Source organism: Fundulus heteroclitus, chromosome 22 (assembly GCF_011125445.2).
Source record: "Fundulus heteroclitus isolate FHET01 chromosome 22, MU-UCD_Fhet_4.1, whole genome shotgun sequence".
NCBI classification, from domain to species: domain Eukaryota; kingdom Metazoa; phylum Chordata; class Actinopteri; order Cyprinodontiformes; family Fundulidae; genus Fundulus; species Fundulus heteroclitus.
Window position 1 is genome coordinate 9,285,277 of NC_046382.1, and position 20,685 is coordinate 9,305,961.

Here is a 20,685-nt window from a genome sequence, read left to right on the forward strand (position 1 = left end):
ATCAGTCTGTGTTAATCCAAATAATGTGTTCCCGTATTGAACTGAATTCATGAAATAAATGGACTTTTCAATAATATTCAAATGTATTGAATATGACTGTAGCTTTTCATGGCGCTGTGTTTCCTGTACAACTCCCTGCTGATCAGCTTTTCACTGGAAATGAACGGCTTCATACCAACTGAGTGTTTTCATGTTTTTTTCCCCCCCTCTGGTATTTATAATCAGTCAATCTTGGCAGGTGGTTTTTTTTGGTAAACACCAAATCCTCAACACCTGTTGCCAGAAGCCCTTTTCTGCCTGGCTCTCGGCAGCGTCGTCTCAACTGAAACGACCGTCCCAGGGAGCAACGAGACATAAATAACCAACTGTGCCACGACCGAAGTGGGCGTAGATTCCCTGACAGACGCTGCACACAGCAACAACAATAATAATATAAAAAAAAAGAGAGATCACAACAGCAGGAATTCCCAGAGGTGCAGATCTCTTCTCTGAAGACAATGCTTCACGCTCCCGTCGTCGGGCCCCGTCCGAAGAAGAGGTCCAAGCCGGAGGAGGCTGGAGTTTCCAGGCGCGAAGAGGCAAAGTTTAAGGATGTTAGAATATTCCTGGTAGAGAGGAAAATGGGCCGTAGCAGGAGAAGCTTTCTGACCCAGCTGGCCAGGTCAAAGGGCTTTATTGTGGAAGACGCTCTCAGGTTGGGAAAAAAAACTGATTTTGTTGTTCACTGACTGAGCTGTTGTTTGCCCCCTAAAATATTTTCCTGTGTGCAGAACTCAAACCAGGACAGCAGGCTGACTTTTCTCGTGTTTTTAGCTCCTAAAAGAAGTTCTGACGGACTTCCCCACTATTGAGCCTTGAAGATATGATTTAAAGGCCTCCTTCTGTCAGTCCGGCAGACTAGCTTATAAAGATACCAAATTATCCTTTGAGCCGGATTGTTACAAGCTTCTGCTTTTGTGTCTTTTTTAAAAAAATCTAATTAGCCAGTTACAGACTGCCACTGATGCCTCATAAAGATCTAATTTTAAAGGATTAATGCCTGAATGATATTCCCCCTGTATGATAACCTTGAGTCAAACTATAACAGCATAAAGGTATTTATATATAAAAAAAACCATTATCTCATTGCTTTTAACAGAGAAAAGCAACAATTATTCCTCTGCTAAAATAAAAATACTGACTTTTATGTTGACGATGATATCTACAGCTTTTTATCATTATTGATCCACAGACTTCATAAATGATTCAAACAAATGCGGAGTTCTGTAATATTTTAGGGACTCACTGCACAAAATATTTGACCATTTCGTTCTGGGACAACTGGTGATGCGTAATTCTAGTTTATTAAACATGTTTAATACTCAAAAGGAGAATCATTGTCACTGTAGCAGATTCATTTTAACACTTTTCAAAGACAAAGTGAATTATTTTCTGACATAAAGTCCTAAATTGACCCATTGGGGTTTGGCAGTGCCTGTTTGCAAATATTTACAGGACTACATGTGAGGTTTTGCAGCTATTTATGCTTTTACATTGCTCACCATATCCTATCAGGAGCTCCCTGGCTTCCTGGCTGTCTGCAGAGGAAAAGCAGCAGCAAACTTCGTCATCATGGCCTTACCTAAAAACAGAAGAACCGAGAGGGAACAGAAAGGTGTTTATGGACTCCTACGTGGTCCTTCTTTGCGGTGCATAGAGATGCTATAGCATTAAACACATTTTACATCAAATGTCTGAGTTTCTAAAGGAAAACGCAGCCCCGGCTCCCTATTTTGAACAAGCGTGATGTTCGATCCTTCCTCCCTGTCTGTAGATCGATGACAATCTGATGATTTTCTTTTCATGTCCCCAGTGTGTATAAAAAAAAGACACATAAAAAAGACACTGCTCCTTGTTAAACCCGTGGACCATGCAGCCGGGGAAAAAAACTCTGATCACTGTGAGACTTTCTTTTGGCGTCTCATTAAAAGGAATTCAAATGATAAGAATAATATGACAAGAAAAAAACTGTAGCTGGTTTGAAAGGGTATCTGGTTAAAACTTTGATGTATCTTCATCGCCTCTATACTGCATTCCTCTCTGAGCCAAAGACTCATTGTTCCAACGCTAAAAAAACGCTTAAAGAAAGAGAAGACATTGATTCAGCCATCTGCAGATTGCTGGCAGTAAGAAAACAGCACCAGAGAGGTAACAAAGCACACAAAAAAAACCCTAAACTTTTTTTAATGACTTTGGTAACACTTTTTTATGCCAAGTCACACTTATGAACAAAGGCTTTGTGTGCCTGCTCCGTGGAGTGATGAATCCTCCATTGTGTGGTAATTATGGAAGCAGCATGCCCTGTTCGTTTCTTCTGTCTCCGAATGAAAGTGTCTTTTTAAACCACAGACTGTGAGCACAGCAGAAATCCTCTGCTTGACATCAGCCACATTTCAGAGTCACTTTCTCTTCAGTCTGGCTGACGCTCTGGAGGCAACCGCCCCGCTTTTAAATATCGACTCGGTCGTTCAGTCTTGTAAAAGCTGACACTTCAGATTTTAGCTTCCGCGCTGCTTCGCTTTCATTTACGGGAAGGGTGTTTTCAAAGATATATAGTAAGTGGTGGGGATGAATGAAAGTAGGCTCGATTAAAAAGGGTCCATACGTGTACACGGCACTGTGAAAAGTGCATGTGTGAAGAAAGAGATTGCTTGAACATGTTTCTCAATGTTCCTGCCAGCCGTACGCCAGCCTGGCCATGGCAGCATTCCCAGAAACACAGCTTGAGCGCTCCTACGGTTACACTTGGCTTGATACAATTGTTTGAAACCACCGACAGGAAGTGGAGCATGCCTGCCTCAAACTGACATTAATCCTGCAAGCTCACCAAACTGATATCAGCTGCAGTTTCATAGCAGCCCCCCCCCCCCCCCCCACAATGCCTGGTCTTGCACAAGTTATAGTCAGACAGGCCCGAGCATATGGTCTGACACGCTGCTGTGAAATGCACTCGCCGCACAGACAGCCGAAACACACACAGGAAAACACACACGCACACGTCTCCTGACTGATCTGCGTTTCAGGTCCGATGCGCATGAACATCGGTCCAAATATCGACATGTTTTTCCTGGTTGACTGATGAGCTGTTGCAGAAATGGGAGTAACCCAAATGTTCACACATGCTGTTTTGGCACCATTACTTTTTCTTATAGCCAACAGTTGTAATAGAACAGAACAATAAAAAAACAATAACAAAGTTTCCCCACTATTGCGAAGCGACGAATGAATATTTATTTATTTTTTCCCGTTAATGGGTGGTTTTTCTTCCCACTGCCGCTTCATGCTTGCTCAGTATGAGGGATTGCAGCAAAGCCATGTACAATGCAGATGACTCTTCCTGTGGCTCTACGGTTCCCCAGGAGTGAATGCTGCTTGTCGGGACTTTGATGCAATCAACTGGTTTCCTTATATAGGAAATTTTTGACCAATCTGTATAATCTGACCCAATCTGTATAATATGATTGAACTTGACTTTGTAAAGTGCCTTGAGATGACATGTTTCATGATTTGGCGCTATATAAATAAAATTGAATTGAATTGAATTGAATTGAATTTATTCTCCATGGGGATTCTCTAAAGGGCATTTAGCGCCACATGAAACTTAACAATGTTGAAAGCGTGACACATAAATAAATCAAACCTGTTTTTTTAAATTGTTTTTCAAAGTGAATAAGGTAATTGTTTACATTTTCTGGACTAAAAAAAAACACCTTTTGAGTCACACCTACCAATAACAGGATGGCAGCGTCATACATTACATTCCTGATTTATTGAGTTTCTGCATGCGTCATAGATCCTTCAGCTTTTTAAAATCCAAATGAAAGACCTTCCATTCAGAAAGGCTTTTACTACTCAATAGCCCTGCAGCGTTTTATTCCGGATTTCTAAATTTTCTTTATATTTTTATCTCTTCTATTTGTTTTATCTGTTACTGAATTCTATTTTATTATTGTAAATCACTTTGGCTGTTTTAAAAGGATATATAAATAAAATAAAGAAAACACAATTGATAGGGATAACTTTTGTTGATGCATTAAAGATGAAGTTCTTTAGCGGACTCCGGTAAGCCACTGATTGCAATGGATCTTACCAGAATAACAGCAGGAGTCCCAAAACTGAGAACAATAGTAGTGGAAGAACTGAAAAAATAACCTTAGACATGGAGAAAAGAACTAGCACAGCTGGGTCGTTGCAACAGTAACTCCCTTACGTAAAGAAACCGTAGATCTGTGTGTCATTGCATATGTTGCAACAGTAGTCCGGGAAGAGACTTGCTTCAAGTAATGACATTATTCATGAAAATCTGAGTTGTGCTCATTGAAATCATCTTTAGTTGGAACAGCAATCCAGATGATTTACAAAATATGTTTAAAAAAACCCATCTTGAGACACCTCAGACTCTAATCTAAGGGGTTATAGATTTGTCACTTCAATAAAGTCCAGATTGCAGCTTTTACCACAACCTATTGTGGACTGCTTCACCATGCAAACAGCCTGCCTGCTGTGACCTGGCTGCTCTTAAGTAGATCCTTTATCCAGACTCCCACCAGCTATTTCCTACTGCTGCTTGTCTTTTGTGTGTCATTTCCTTTGGCTGGCATTAAAGCAAATGGTAGGGTGTAAATTAAGTAATAATATAAAACAATGGAACTTCCATATCATTTTCTCAGTAATGATAATATTTCAAGAACTTACTATGAGTCTGACAGGAAGAACGAGACACTGTAAATGAGGCAACAGGTAATAAGCCTTTTAGAAAATCTATCTATCTATCTATCTATCTATCTATCTATCTATCTATCTATCTATCTATCTATCTATCTATCTATCTATCTATCTATCTATCTATCTATCTATCTATCTATCTATCTATCTATCTATCTGATTTAAAAAGCTCATTTACACGTTTTGCCAAGATTCCTAACAAAAGATCTAGCAAATGTGGGGAAAAAGATCACAAGGTTTTCCAGAAAAAAGTAAAAAACAAAGCAACTGGACTTGTTATCCCTAGTTGAAGACGTTTTGCTTCCTCTCCAGGAAGTCTCTCAATTCAAAAAGTCTGGAGTAATGTGGAGTACCAAGCTTTATACTACTGTCCAAACAAAGGCCTTGTAATGGCATAGATAACATGCAAATACAATGGTTGCATTTGAAGCAAAACGTCTTCAACTACGGATAACAAGTCCAGTTGCTTTGTTTTTTACTTTTTTTTGGAATGACCATGACCTGGATGACTGAGAATATTCACCAGCAGATCACAAGGTTTATTACGGAGGTACAAATCTAGTGGATACAGAGTAAACATTTCAGTTTTCTGTTTGTTACTGATAAAAGTTCTCCACTTTCTACCCTCTAATAGAGTCTAAGTATCCATACCAACATTTGTTACTCACAATGGTCATGGGGCCTAAAAGAGATATAACATAATATCATCTGCATAGCAATAATGATAGGTGTCTCTGAACATAATGTAAAGAGGAAGGAAATATAATGGGTTCCAAATCAGGGATCCTATGGCAAGCTGTGGGAAGAAGTGGAGGAAGACCTAAACTTGGAAGAAGCAGCAGAAAAGGAGGGTTCAGACAAATAGAAACCTAAATACAACCAACTAGTATCTTGACCTATCAATTATAATATGAAGATCGATCTTATTGAAAGTTGAGGCCAGGTCCACCCCAGCAAAGTCTCATTAGAGACTCTTCAGCATCAAGCCACCAGCGGAGCTCCCTTCATACTTGAACCCATGGAGACACTTATCTTTGAGGTAGAAAATCCCTCCATTTTCTATGACTCCACGCATCCAGACATTAGATAAAGCGCAGGCACGTGAGATGTGGGTAGTACTGGCCAAATAACCACTTTACTGATTTAGGGTTCTATTTAAGCCTACAAGGAAACTATCATTGCCCAACAATGCAATCCTCTCGTGACGTGAGTGCAAACGCTCTGGTCTAAATCACTCCCGGTGGAATAGGGTTCCAGGCAGAAAGTGTGGCGGAAACCCCTTTTAGTGGAATCCTGGGGTAAGAACAGCTATTTCAGGTGAACAAGCTCTATGCTAACTATATTGAAAATCATCTGCAAGATGCTCAGCCAGAACCATTTCCAAAAATATTAGCAATAAACAGTAATTTTAAAATTTGTCAGATTTTAGTAAGCATATAGTCATGACCAGAGCCGGTTTGCTGTCTGCCTCTCGCCACGGTCACCTGCTCTGCTGCAATCAGCCTCATGCGTCACACCTGTGCTCTGCACTATTTAAATGCTCTCCTGCCCACAGTTCTCCACCTGATTATGGAAAGCTCTCGCTAGTAGAAGGCCAGCGTTCCTGCTTGTTCTTGCCTGAATTTTACGTTACCACCATGTTTCTGTGCCCTGGATTCCCCTGCCTTGCCTGATTTCTACAGAGCTTCTGATCTCTGGTCAATGACCCCTTTTCTGTGCGCTGACCTCCGAGCCTTGCCCATCTACTGGATTTGTAAACTGGCTTCTGCCTCCACTCAGGTGACCCTTGCCTGTCCCATGGATTTCGCATTGTTCTCTCCCCATCTGTCAGAAACAGCTGCAACGATTAAAGCCTTCTCTCTTCGCCGCCATGTTGCTGCGTGCTGAGATGTTCTTCACTGGCTGTTCTCACTGGCCTCTCTTGACGGTAAAGGAACAAACCAACAGGATCAAGTCCCCAGTCCTAATTCTGAAAAGAGGTTCATGCTCGTGAACTCCGAACAAATCTTTGCCATATTACCGGCAAAGATGCAAAGGTATGGCAAAAGACCAAGAAGACCTTTTCAACAAATTAATAACTTTATTTTAGTTGTACAGTTACCTTAATCTGAGCATTCTATTCTTAATAACTGGACAATATTTTTTTCCAGTACTGTAAAATTGCCTTTACTATACAGTCTGTCGTTCATACTTTCCGTTTTGATATTTTCACCTTTGTGTGAATCTGCATACTTCTACTTGCCCGTCACTTTTGCTGCTGGTACGCCTGAATTTCCCTACAGACGGGCAATAAAGGATATTTCTATTCCATTCAAAGAAAGGTGTACCGGTGTGTTTGAGAAGATAAAGGATTAGCTTTGCCAGCAATTTTGCCAATGGGGCGCAGCCTGAGCTCTGCCGGGTATTTCCACTTACTCACGGGGGCCAAACGAAAGGAAGAGGAGGCACTTGCTTGGGGTAATTACACACGGCTGAACGCCTTGATTAGGTACGGCTCTTGAAACATATCAGAACCAGGGACCAGGAAAAAAGGAAAATGAAATAATAAAGTCGCTCTTGAAATGCAAAGGGCATGGGTTGCATAACGTCTGACTGGACAGAGTATGGAGGAAGCCACTGATGCTCCATGGTGATCGTTGTTTACCCAGCGTTGATCACACATGCAAGAATGTGGTGCAGAGGAACCGAAACGCATTTAAAAAGCTTCACAATGCATTCATTCAGTCTGCTGAGACTGAGATGGATAAGCCCTTGATGTTAAATTCAATCAGAAATTCTTCAGAAAATATCCAGAAAACATTAAACGATTTAAGGAAGCCAGGGGCCAAATCAGAGCTAAATGTTTTTGACGGCTGTAAATGAATCATTTTTATTGTTTGGGTTGTGTTCTTGTGGCGTCACAAGTTTTATCCTCCAGTCAGAGGGTAGAGACTTTTAAATCAAATCATTGTATTGCAGCTGCGAGAATGCACCGATATGCCCTTCCTAATGAAATTACAGTTATTGTATGTTGTCCCGATAAAGTAAACAAGATAATCCTATATTATTTGCCGTAAGAATTACGGCAGATTTGCAGAGAAAAATCAGTTGGCACATGGTGTCCTGGTGGTACCTTTCCAGTGCAATATGCAGAGGATCATACTGAAATTACTGCCCACACTTAGCATGCTGTTTCCAGTTGTACCGATACCGGCCATCCGGATAATGACGACGCCGATATCAAAAGGGACGCCGTCAGGGGTTTGTGTGTTTGGTGGAGATAGTTGGACTTTAAATGACACTGATGACAGATAATTGAACCTTAATTGGTGTCACTGTGACCAACCTTGTCAACTCAGTGTGAAGGAAGGAAGAAAGCTCGATCTTGTGTTTTCATCGCTGGTTCTAGAAGATTAAATGAACGGGTTACAGGCATTTAAAAAAAAAATAGGAATAGATTTTAACACATCAAAACAAACCAAGAAACATGAAACTGAAAAAAAGAAACTAATTTTAACTCAGAACAACATAAAAACATTTCAGGAACTTTGGTCCTCTCTTTGACTTTAATATTAAGTGCCTGTTGTAATATTGTGATACAACAGGAATATTTGCACTGCAAAAACAAAACTAAAAATAAGTCAAATTTTCTTAAAATTACTGTATTTGTCCTTGATTTGAGCAGGTAAATAAGATGAATTCCAATGGAATAAGATTTTTGCACTTAAAATGGGAACAACTCATCTTCGTCATCTTATTTCAAGTGCAGTTTATCTAATTATCTTATTTTAGGGATCAAAATACTCATTCCATTGGCAGATCATCTTATTTACCTGCTCAAATCAAGGACAAATACAGTAAGTTCAAGAAAATGTGACTTATTTTTAGTTCCGTTTTTGCAGTGTGTTCATACTAAGGCAATTTTCTACAGTTTGAACGTGAATTTGGGCATTAAATTATTAATTCTGGTAGTTATGAGCTGGGTTGGCAAAACACATAATGCTACACTACATCACTTGAAAATAGCAGTATAACAATTCTTACGCTAAATGCTTACATGTCACATGATCTGAGGCAGTTTTTAAGAGTTTTTCGATTCATTACAACGAACACCTAGCCTTTATGCTGTTATAACTTTAAAGGGCATTGCGCATAATATTGTCGTGTTCAGTGTGTTCACAAACTAAATCTGGAATCTGTGAAAAAAGTAAAAACTCGGTGCAGCGAGCGCTGACAGAATTTGTTCCTCTCCCTCGGCAGTGATACGGTCACTCATGTGGTGTCGGAGGACAGCCAGTCGTCTTCTCTCTGGGCGTGGCTTAAGGGTGGCTCGTTGACGGATCTTTCCGCAGTAAAGGTCCTGGACGTCAGCTGGTTCACTGACAGCATGAGAGAGGGAAGACCTGTTCCTGTGGAGACCAAGCACCTCATTCAGGTTTGTATGGGACAATCATATCATATAAGAACGTGTAGGCATTTGTTTATATGAGCCAGGACGTTTTCTGAACCACAACGATCTTTATTTGGCCATGATAGCGTACAATCAAGGAATCTGGTTACAGCGCTCGCAGCGTGCAGGCATGCAAATGTAAACAGTATGCTTCTTGCCGTATTTTTAAGTCAAGAAAGGAAAAGGGGATGTTGTGAAAGTGCAATTTACCTATTTAGTTTCACAACAGTATAGCTGACCAATCAGGTGTCCAGTGTGTTCATCAGATTGACAGCCTGGTGGAAGAAACTGTCTTTGCTAGCTGGTGTTTGCAAATAGTGCTCTGTACCTGAGACTCAACCTTTAAATAGTTTGTGTGCAGGATGTGTGGGGTTTGCAGAGACGTTAGTGGCCCCGTTGCTGACCCTTGTGTGCTTCTGTGCTTTTTTTGTCTCTCTTGTTGTGTCTCTGCTCTGTCTTCTGTAACCCCCAGTCGGTCGAGGCAGATGACCGTTCATACTGAGCCTGGTTCTGGTTCTGCTGGAGATTTTCCTTCCCGTTAAAGGGGAGTTTTTCTTTCCACTGTCGCTTCATGCTTGCTCAGTATGAGGGATTGCTGCAAAGCCATGGACAATGCAGACGACTCTCCCTGTAGCTCTACGCTTCTCCAGGAGTGAATGCTGCTTGTCGGGACTTTCAAGCAATCAACTGGTTCCCTTAAATAGGAAATGTTTGACTAGCCTCGGAGCCGTTCACCAAACGAACGTCCAATCAGCGTTGGCTTTGAGGCGGGTTGAGGTGTGACGCAACGAGAAGCGCAACAGTTCAGTCTAAAGAACATGGCGGCTTCAGCCGATGAAACTAGCGTTAGCGTGGCTATCGAGCAAGATTTATCGGAATTACAGAGTATTTCTTCACTGAAAGAAGAGCAAAACACTGCTCTGGAGGCTTTTCTCAGACGAAAAGATGTTTTTGCTCTGAGAAAAGCTTGTGGTTGTGTTTTCGTCGTCACTGTTAGTACGTCATATGCTTCGTTGATCTGATTGGTTTATTTGGCCCGTCTATCACCAACATAGGCCAATCAGCTAACCAGTATTTTCGCCCCTACCCAAAATTACTTCAACGGAAAGTTTCCAGATGGATATGCGGAGCAAATCCATCTGGCCGAGTCAGGTTAATGTTTGACCAATCTGTATAATATAATTGAATTTGACTTTATAAAGTGCCTTGAGATAACATGTTTCATGAATTGGCGCTATATAAATAGAATTGAATTGAAAATTTTAATTGACCTTTACAAGTCTCTGCAGACCTGTCCCCTTTTGTGACTGAGCCAAACCACACAGTAACGGACGAACACAGGACAGACTACCATATTACACAAGGTGCACCGGATTATAAGGCGCACCTTGAATTAACGTGTCTATGTGTGTCTTTCCCCACACATAAGATGCACCGGATTCTAATATGCATTAGGTATTCTTCCCAAGTGTGTAATTCTCGCCCTGTTTTTAACATAAGGCCAAAATAAACATAACGTTTATATTAAAATTAACTTACTAACTTTATTGTTGTTAGCTCGTACTTCGGGCGTGGGCTGCCTTACATGGATGCACTTCTAGTTTAGATAATTAAAGTCAGGCAGTCTTGTAGACAGCTCAGGGGTCCTATCAGATAGTGACACAGTGTACCATAATGCTCCTAATATCTTGAGCGGAGCGGCTTTGTTGATTACCAAATTTAAGTCTTCTCTTTGGCTCTCAAAAGCCTTTATATTTGACATAACCAATATTGTGTACATAGTTCATGGCTAAATCTATGAGTTGAATGAACCCAACCAGCCCACATCATCACCCCTCCAACTCCATGTCAGACAGCTGGTCTGAGAGGTTAGTCCTGAAACGCTGCTTGTTACTTGTTACTAAACACAGGGCTTCACAGGTTGGCCTACTATATTTATCTTGGTCTTGTTTGTTTGAAATACTTTGTAACCAAACTTTTATGCAAGTCTGACATGTAGGATATACATTTTTTGCAACTTCTCTCAGCATTGCTACATCTACCCTCAGCGTGAACTTGTTGTAACACTTAATCTTGTGAGAAACTATCAGCTTCGCTGAATGTATTTCTCTTGAAAGGAACTTTGTTACACAGCCAAACATAATCTTTCATAATATTTTCACAACAATGGTGGTCTGTTACTACATACATTTTTACACTCTTAATTAGAAACTTCTGCATTAAGGCATGTTTCCAGCAGAAACATTATATTTAGGTACCATAATTTGCTGTATTTTTAAGACGTGTTTAAGACTTTACATATAAAAATATAAAATTAATCATTTAGAAATGCATAGAAAAAAATCCCGGAAGGTTAATGCCCTTTACACTTTCTGTATCTTTTTATTTAATTTGTTTGCTCGTTACAAATATATAATGTCATCCACTGACAGAGTGCTCTTTAAAAGAACAGACATGCCTTACTCCAGTTTTCTCTGCTCATATAACTGACTTTCTCTTCGCTGATAGCAAAAAAACCCTCCAAAAAAACATCCTTGATGTTGCGTGGGAGTGTCAAATGAACCCTTCAACTGGATGTCAGGGCCCATAGCAGCCCACTAACAGAGACGCATATATAATCTCACAGATGCACACAGTTTTCCTCCATGAATGGCATTATGGGAGCCCGGTACCATATGGGTCCAGGCAAAAAAATAAAAATAAAGCTGTCCACTGTTTGGAGAGGAGAAAACACTCAAGTTTTGCTAGTTTGACAGTCTGAGTAGACAGTAAGGAGGACCATTGTTTCCATTCACCACTAGAATTAACCAGTTCAAATGTAGTTCAATGAATTAGTTCACATCCATTGTTTGTCACCCAACTATTTTGAACTAAATTCACTGCTTGGACTTCTTCTAGTAATTTTATCATTTTTTTTTTTTTTTACTGAATCAATGGTAAAAAAAATATTTGTAGATCATGACATTTGCAAATTAGCAACATTGATTATTTCATTGTTTACCATCCACTATATTTTCTCCTGGTCTTTTTGCAAGACAGAAATTATATTTCATGATGTTAGAATTTCCAAAACAATTACTATCATTTGCATATTTTAATGCTTTTATGGGCAGATAAGAAAGCTAAAATTTTATTACCTCTTATTTCCATCAAGTAAGGTTGGATGGGATTTGGCATAAGGTTTTTATTTTTTATGTTTGACCCTTAAAAATGTTATTACACAGTCAAACGAAATCAGTGAAAAAGTCAGTAAACTGACTGAAAATGAAAATAGTATTTGAAAAAAAAGGCAGAAGGACTTATCACATTTTGTTTCATTATTTTACCACCCAAAAGTTCAAAATATATATTGCCTACATATGATTTGGTCATTTCTTTGGTCACTCCTCTTTGATAAAGTCTGGATTCGGCCTAAACACATTAACTGACAAAACAGTCCAAGGGAAAAGTTTGGGGCTGCAGTTTCTCTCCAGGCCTTTCCTCCTTATCCACCCATAAACAAGAAATATAAATTGAGCTACAAAAAAACTCCTCGTTGTGACCTGATAGTTTCGTAGGTTTGAATCTTGAGCGCTGTACCCATTCATGTGGCCTAGCACATTGGTTTTTATGGAAGACAGGGTACTAGAGTTAGGGAGGTTATCCAAAGAGGAATGGGAGGGTCTTTGCTCCTAATGTCGGTCAGCCAAACATTGTCGTCCTCAGTGCCCTTCGCGTTCAGGAAACGACCAGGCCTGGTAGACCTTGGGTAGTTATTCAGCTGGGACACAAGTATTTCTCAGGTTCTCCTGGATACTGGTGCAGCTGAGACATCCGTGAGTTTGTTTTGGCCTGTGACGTTTATGCCCAAGCCAAGTCCACCTCCCAACCTTCTGCAGGGGACCTTCAGCCTCTTCCTGTTCCTGAACGTCCCTGGCCCCATACCAGGCTTGACTTCATCACTGAATGGTAAATAGACTGAACTTATTTAGCGCTTTTCCAGTCATACTGACCACTCAAAGCACGTTACACTAGAGCCACATTCACCCAATCGCTCTCCAATCGCGTTCATACACTGATACGCAGCTCGGTAGGCAACTTGGGGTTAAGTGCCAAACCCTAACCCACAACCTTCCGATTGCAAGACAACTACTCAACCCATCAAGCCACAGTCGCCCACTGGCCTGCCGTCAGTGGACGGTCTCACACTATCCTGACAATCGTGGATCGGTTCTCCGAGGCAGAGAGTTCCGATCACATGGTTTTCCTAAAGACATCATCTCCTACAGGGGACCTTGGTCCACTACCAGTTTTTTGCCATCTAATTGGAGCGTCCGCCAGCCTCTATCCCGGGTACCACCTGCAGACTAATGGTCAAACTGAATGGGCCAACCAACAATTGGGACGGTTTCTGAGATGCTTTGCCTAAATTCAAACTTCTCTTTGGCCTCACTACCTACTCTGGGCTGAGTAAATCTCATAACCTCCACGTCTCTTCATCCACTGGTCTTTCTCCTTTCAAAGACAGTCATGGTTTTCATCCTCCCATCTTTGACTATCAGGAAATGGAGGCTGAGGTACATCCGGTGTTGCCACCGACACAGCTCAGGACCATCGGACTGGGAATGGCTCTCCACAGGACATCTAAGGCTGCATACCGAATCCAGAAAGCTCACTCCCAGATTCATAGGTCCATATGGGATTCTTGCCACAATTAATCCTGTCACATATCGTTTGCGTCTTCCATGTTCCATGAGGGTCCACCTGGTCTTTGATGTTTCAGTTTAAGCATCACATCACATCCTAGCTGGTCCTAGTCCTGGGGAAAGGGGGTGGGTTGGGGTCCTGTCAGGTAGTGGTCTACCATGGGAATTGGCCCTAAATAGAGGTTTAATCAGGCATTGTTCCTTTAGGTCACGAGCTCTGGTTCCCTCTGCGCATCAGTCCTGTTTCTACAACACCTTGAGCACCATCCTCCCTTTCTCTCTGCCTTCCCCATCTGGCTCCTGGTTCCGTGACTATCACTGACTCCTCTCTGAGTCCTCGTTTTGTGCTTTGGGTGTTACTGGATCAATCTGTGTGCCTTCACCTACCCACTGCAAGTTCCTGCCTCAGTAGGGTCTGATCGTTACGCCACTTCTATCTCAGTGTCCTTGCGTTTAGTCTCACTGCTGCCAACTTTTACTAACTGGCATGCCTTTGACTGCATCGCGTTAACATCTGGATCAAATTGAATTGTGTACTATTACTTCTCAACTGCATAATTAGATGTTATTCAAATCAAATGGGTTGGTTTAGCCTGAATCTGCTCCGAACTGCATTCTGAACTGGACCAGTTTGTCTTGTGAACAGGTTTTGGGGTTCTAATTGTTGTGAACTACTGCTCTGCTATATAAACAAGCTAAGATAGGTGTTGGTGCTAAATCTATTTAAGAAGCAGTGCAAAGATAGATGGCTTGCTCAGGCGGCTGCTTGTGTGCGTAGGTTTACAGCTTTTCATGGCAGGGTATGGATGTTGCATTTCAGTGAAAATGTGATTCAAGAATTCCTGGATTTGGAAAAAAAAAAAGAGGATTGAAATGACTCCCTTTTATATAAAGGGCTCGTGATGATGTAGGTGCTTTGGGATAGAGCTGGGCACAGTGTCTCAGGAGGAAGAGTATAGGTTCAGGGCACAAAAAAAAAGAAAATTATCCCAGAGGAAGAGGAAATGTGTGGACCTTTTGCCCTGTTTGGTGCCCTGCACGGCTGTCATTAACCCACTCCGTTGCATATGAGACAGGCATTAATGTAGAGGGAGCTAACACGCCTGGATTGTCGGTTTCAATGATAACACAAGACTGTGTGAGACGCAGCAAAGCTTATGGTGCCCTTTCATCTCAGCATATGGTGTGTGTGTGTGTGTGTGTGTGTGTGTGGAGGAACCAAGCCCCAGCGTGCAGACTGCACACATTAGCTTAGTTACATCTAAGTCGCAGAGCAAAGGTGGGGAGGACACTGGAGGGAAGCCCGGGAGGGGATGTGCTACCTCTGAGCTTTAACGTCCTCCCTCTTGTACAATATGCCTGCATAATAACTGAGCCCAGATGGGGAAACCAACCTCAGCATGCTGATGTACGGAGGTTTTTCTCCACGGACCCACGATGCCATGTTGGATTAAACAAAGTGCAGTTAAGGTGGAACAGCACAGAGGAGAACTCGCTTGTTGTGTTTTTAAAGAAACAGAGATAGGGAACGTAGAAGCCAGGATTTACCTCTGACTGCCAGAAAAAGATGTGGCATGAAATTATTCAAAGCTATTATTTTTCAGGGGGAAACAGGGGAAGGGTCCTGAGTGAGATTAAACACTCAACATTTTTTTTTTTTACTCCAACCCAGCACTGTAACATGTGTTAAATCCTTTTAGCCTCTATTAAAGACATTATTTTTCTCCCACAGAGTCGATTCCTGTACGGTGACTGTCTCTCTAAGAGTAGAAAAGCCCCGATAAGTCCTTGACCTGTTTTCTGGTTACAACCACAGACTATTTTAATGGGTTTTTACATGATAAATAATAATAATTCCCTTATTTTCCCACAGAAGGGAAATTACTCTCTGCATTCAACCAATCCTGTAGGGAGCAGTGTGCTGCTGACATTGAGGGAGCGATCTGTGATCAAGGGTCTTGCTCAGGGACCCAGAGTGACAAACTCAACATTGAACCGCCAACCTTTGGGGCCTGTCTCTAACCACCAGGCCACCACTCCCAACATGAACCAACATAATGTAGCACATAACTGTGAAGTCTATTTTTTTTTACAAATACAAGTCAATTCAGCTCTTGCAAAATATTCTCATGTGCATCTTCCGTTGAACATGCGTTGATCCAAACCCTCCCACTGCATCTCTGGCTGTATGTTTACGGTGCACCGCCAAAGCAGTCTAAAGTGTTTTGTGGCCTCGGTTTCTTCTATCTGCCTTCGTGTCAACTCTGTGTCACATGTGGCGCAGTGGGTAGCGCTGGGACACGGTCGTCCCACGTTTGAGTCTCAGCCTTTGGACCTTTACCAGACGTCTTCGCCATCTATCTCAACCCAATTTCCTGTCTGCATATTGTCGAATAAAGGCCACTAGTACCACAAAAATAAAAAAAAACATAATCAAATACTATTTAACTAAGGGGCTGCGCAGAGGGTAGTACTGTTGCCTTGCAGCAAGAAGGTCCTGGCCTTGAGTTCTTGCCCTGGGTCTTTCTACATGGAGTTTGCATGTTCTCCCTGTGCATGCATGGGTTCTCTATGGGTACTCTGGTTTCCTCACACAGTCCAAAAACATGACTGTTAAGTTAATTGGCCCTCTTTAAATTCTCCTTAGGTGTGAAAGTGTGCAAGATTGGTTGTATGTCTCTGTGTTGCTCTGCGACAGACTGGCGACCTGTCCAGGGTGTACCCCGCCTCTCGTCCATTGACATCAGGAGATAGGTACCAGCACACCCTCGCTACCCCAGTGGGGATAGACGTGTTAGAAAATGGATGGATAATCTAAGGGTTTGTGTATTTTCTATGCTGCACTGTTTCCACTTTCATTTACAGAGAAATTGAAAACCTTTTATCCTTCTCCATCCTCTTCAACATTATTCCCTTGTATTGGTACAGCGCGTCGGCTATAATTGAAATAAAATATAATAAAGTTTGTGATTAAAATGTTAAAAAAAATATAAATCAGTTGAAATGGTAGGAATATTTTTCAAATACCCCCCCCCCCCCCCCCCCCCTCACACACACACACACATGTACGGATGGTTGTTAAAGCATGCCATGTCATATTTTATCATGTGGAATTGTTGCCACGAATATTAAAAATGCGTCCGGTAATCCTTTAGCAGCTTATGTTACAAAAGGCGAGCGTTTTATTCGTGGAATGAAAAGGCAATTTAGAGGAGGAAAATTGGATGATGACAAGCAGATTTGTAATGCCACGGGTTAGGTAGTGTAATGGATTTGGATGCCACCAGACTGTTAGATGAGTGTCATTAGCCTGTTGCCCTGGAGACACATAGTCATAAAAATAACTTCTCCAAGGCAAATGGCTGCATTTATATGTAATTGAATTTGAACTCTTGGCTATGTGCTCATCGGGAAATGGCCTTACACACATTCACCACATTTAGACCGTCAGCGGTTTGGACTCAGGGGGAGATGTGACCATGAGTTTGACTGTGAATGAAATGAGTCTGTGAGTCTCAGGTTACTATTTTATTTTATTTTTTTGTATTTTTCCTGTAAACAGGACATCCTGCAAGAAGCTCCTAAGGCCGCTCCTGTGAACAAGGTTTCTCAATACGCCTGCCAGAGACGGACAACCACGGAGAACAACAACAGGATCTTCACAGTAAGATACAAACGTGTTGTGCTGACGTTCGGTCTCCAGAGGTCGGCAGTCCTGCTTTGCAATGTAAAACGCTCCGCCTAATCTGTTCTGCTCTAATTGGGTAGCTGGCTTGCTTCACTCACCAGCTCTCTGACACCAAAAAACATTAACCTCCGAATGAGCAGCATCTGCAGCCGCAAAACACTGGAGGCAGAACAGCTGACATGCCCCGCCATCCCCGCCACGGGGGGGGCAGACACGGACACGCCCTGCAGCTCCACAGCCGCATCCCTGGCCCGTGCTGCCAATGGCTGCAGAGCTCCTCATCAGGAGCGATGGATCTGTCTCTCTGCCATCTGTGGGTGGGGGGTCACAACGGCACGAAGGAGAAAATCGACAGCAAAAGAAAAAGGTTTATTCAGGTTTACCGACTTAACTGTTGACGAGCCGGAAAGGAACGAGGGGCAGGTGTTGCATTCGTGAGAATTTGTGAAAAATTAGAGTAAAAAAGGAACATGCTGGTATCAGCATGAGGCCACTGCAATTCTTTGACTTGGAATAACTGGCTGTGCATTCGCTGCCGCTTCCAGTTAAATAAGGTTTAGCAAAATTTGTTTTTTCCACTTACTTTACACTTAGAAAATGAAAAGTTCTTGTCTGCTACAAAAATGACAAATAATACAAGAACTGCTACCTGAGACTTGTCTATAGTAACCCGGCATCTTCACCACCGTAATAGTGTGTTGGTCCGTCATTGTGTGTCATAACAGCCCTGGCCCTCTGAGCGAAGGGCTCCAGTGGTCCAGACAAAGGGGAGCTTTGGTCTCTGCGGCCATAAGGAAGATGTGGCAGATACTTTAGGTTCTGCAAGTTGTCGCCTTGGAGGCAAAGTGATCAGACTTGTGTGTCTAGCACATCACACAGAGGCTCAACTGAAGTAAGATCCGGGGATTTTTTAGGTCAAATTCGACACCTCAAACTATTTGTTGCACTCATTGAACCCTTTCTGAGCACCAATCATATCAGGGAACATCACATCCATCAAAGGATGTACATGGTCTGCTGGGGTACATGTTAAAGCAACAACCACATAGATGGCAAGACCCAAAGTTGCCTACCAGAACATTGCTCAAAGTGCTACACTGGTGTTTCCCAGGTAAACAACTGACACCCACCCACCCAACCATCCATGGGATATAAAAGAAAAAAAATATTCATCAGACCAAGAGACCTTCTTAGATTACCCATTGTGGTCCACTTCTGACACCAAAGAGGCTACTTATGGGGCTGGATATGGGGAACAGAAAGGGCCCCTGGACTGGCCTGAGGCCTATGCGACTCGCTGGAGAATCAATCAAAAGTAATCTGAGAACAAAAAAAACACGTCAGGGGAAGGTTTAGTATTTCTTTTACTCTGGTCCTCAGAATCTATAGTTCATGTTTTAGTCGCCTCCAAGTCAGGTGTGTGGCAGAAGGGAAACACCTAAAGAAACATGGGACAGTGGGGACAGAGAGGACCAGGGTTGAGAAACCTTCCTTTACATCACTGCATCTGACATTTTGGATCATAGTTTGTAAGGCTTGGATGCAGCTGTTCAGTCATAGAAACCCATTCCACACAAATGGGGCGACTGTGGCTTGGTGGGTTGAGTACTCGTCTGGCAATCTGAGGGTTGTGTGCCTTGCCCCTGGGCAAGGCACTTAACCCCAAGTTGCCTACCGAGCTGCGTCTCGGTGTATGAATGTGTGAGCGTTAGTGAGAGCGACTGGGTGAATGTGGCTATAGTGTACAGTGCTTTGGGTGGTCAGCATGACTGGAAAAGCGCTATATAAGTTCAGTCCATTTACCATTAGCACTGTTCTTGACTTAATCTGAAATCCACATGAAGTTTGAGGTCTGTAGTGACCTTACAAAAAGTTACCATCAACCACACTATGCTCCTAAGCGTCCAGGGGCCCTGCTGTGTCAAGTGATGTGGCCCCTGGGTTTGTATTTAGGTTGCTGTTGTTCCCAATCACTTCCACTGTGTTATAATGCTACTAACAGCTGACTTTGAAATCATTTGAATAACTTTTATTATTGGACTTATTACACATTCTATCATGGTACCACTCTGAATTTCCTGAATTTCCCCACTGTGGGACAATAAAGGTATTTTGAATTTCATATCTTATCATAAATTCAATGAGCTCTTGAAAGCAACACATTTGTTTTTAGAAGCGGTCTGTATGCCTAGACGCTGGGTTTGATTAACCTGATTGGGACATCTGAAATCAGTGATTTGGAGTTTTGGAGTAAATAGTTTTCAGACTATAAAAACTATTTTATAGTGAAAACTATAGTTTTCAGCGCTACCCACTGCACAGTGGTGCAGTGGGTAGCCCTGTTGCCTTGCAGCAAGAAGGTCCTGGGTTTGAGTACACCCCTGGGTCTTTCTGCATGGAGTTTGCATGTTCTCCCTGTGCATGCGTGGGTTCTCTCCGGGTACTCCGGCTTCCTCCCACAGTCCAAAAACATGACTGTTAGGTTAATTGGCTTCTCCAAATTGTCCTTAGGTTGTTTGTCCTGTTTCTCTCTCTGTGTTGCCCTGCGACAGACTGCCAACCTGTCCAGGGTGTACCCCGCCTCTCGCCCAGTGAACGCTGGAGATAGGCACCAACACCCCCCGCGACCCCATGAGGGATTAAAGCCGGGCGTACACTGTACGAGTTTTTCCCCTTTTCGGGCCGATTCTTCAGTCGTGCGGGCATTTTTTGAATCGGCCGAATTTCAGCTTGGTCGTAGAGGGGGGGAGGAGGGGGGACTGGCTTCTCACGACTACCTCCCGATCAGGAATCGGACGATCGGTGAAAATCAAACATGTTTGAAATTCAGTCGGCTGTCGTGAGGTTTTCGTGAGCGCATCCTGCTGTTCAAGCAGAGCTACGAGGGGGCTCCTCTCCGTCCCCGCCAGCGGAGGGAGGGAAGCGGGCGTTCCTGAAGCAACCTCCGGCCGGTGTTGGGGAGGGCGAGCCGTCAGGTCCGCGCAACGCGCTGGCCGCCTGTTTCGGCACTCCTCCGCGGTCCGCGCGTTTTGGCACTCCTCCGCGGTCCGCCTGTTTCGGCACTCCTCCGCTTGCTGGGGGAGGGGGGGGGGCACCGGCGACCTGCCGTGCCGCGCGGC

At 42.8% G+C, this 20,685-nt stretch overlaps 1 protein-coding gene across 1 annotated transcript in view; it reads left to right on the forward strand.

Moving 5' to 3' along the window:
* Positions 1 to 348: 348 nt before the first annotated feature.
* dntt (deoxynucleotidyltransferase, terminal) overlaps positions 349 to 20,685 on the forward strand; it is a 134,570-nt gene continuing 114,233 nt past the window's right edge. Inside the window, exons 1-3 of the mRNA XM_012862358.3 lie at positions 349 to 694; positions 9,004 to 9,178; positions 17,441 to 17,542. Of these exons, the coding sequence (XP_012717812.2) occupies positions 498 to 694; positions 9,004 to 9,178; positions 17,441 to 17,542 (474 nt within the window). The 5' untranslated portion in view covers positions 349 to 497. The remainder of the gene's footprint in view (positions 695 to 9,003; positions 9,179 to 17,440; positions 17,543 to 20,685) is intronic.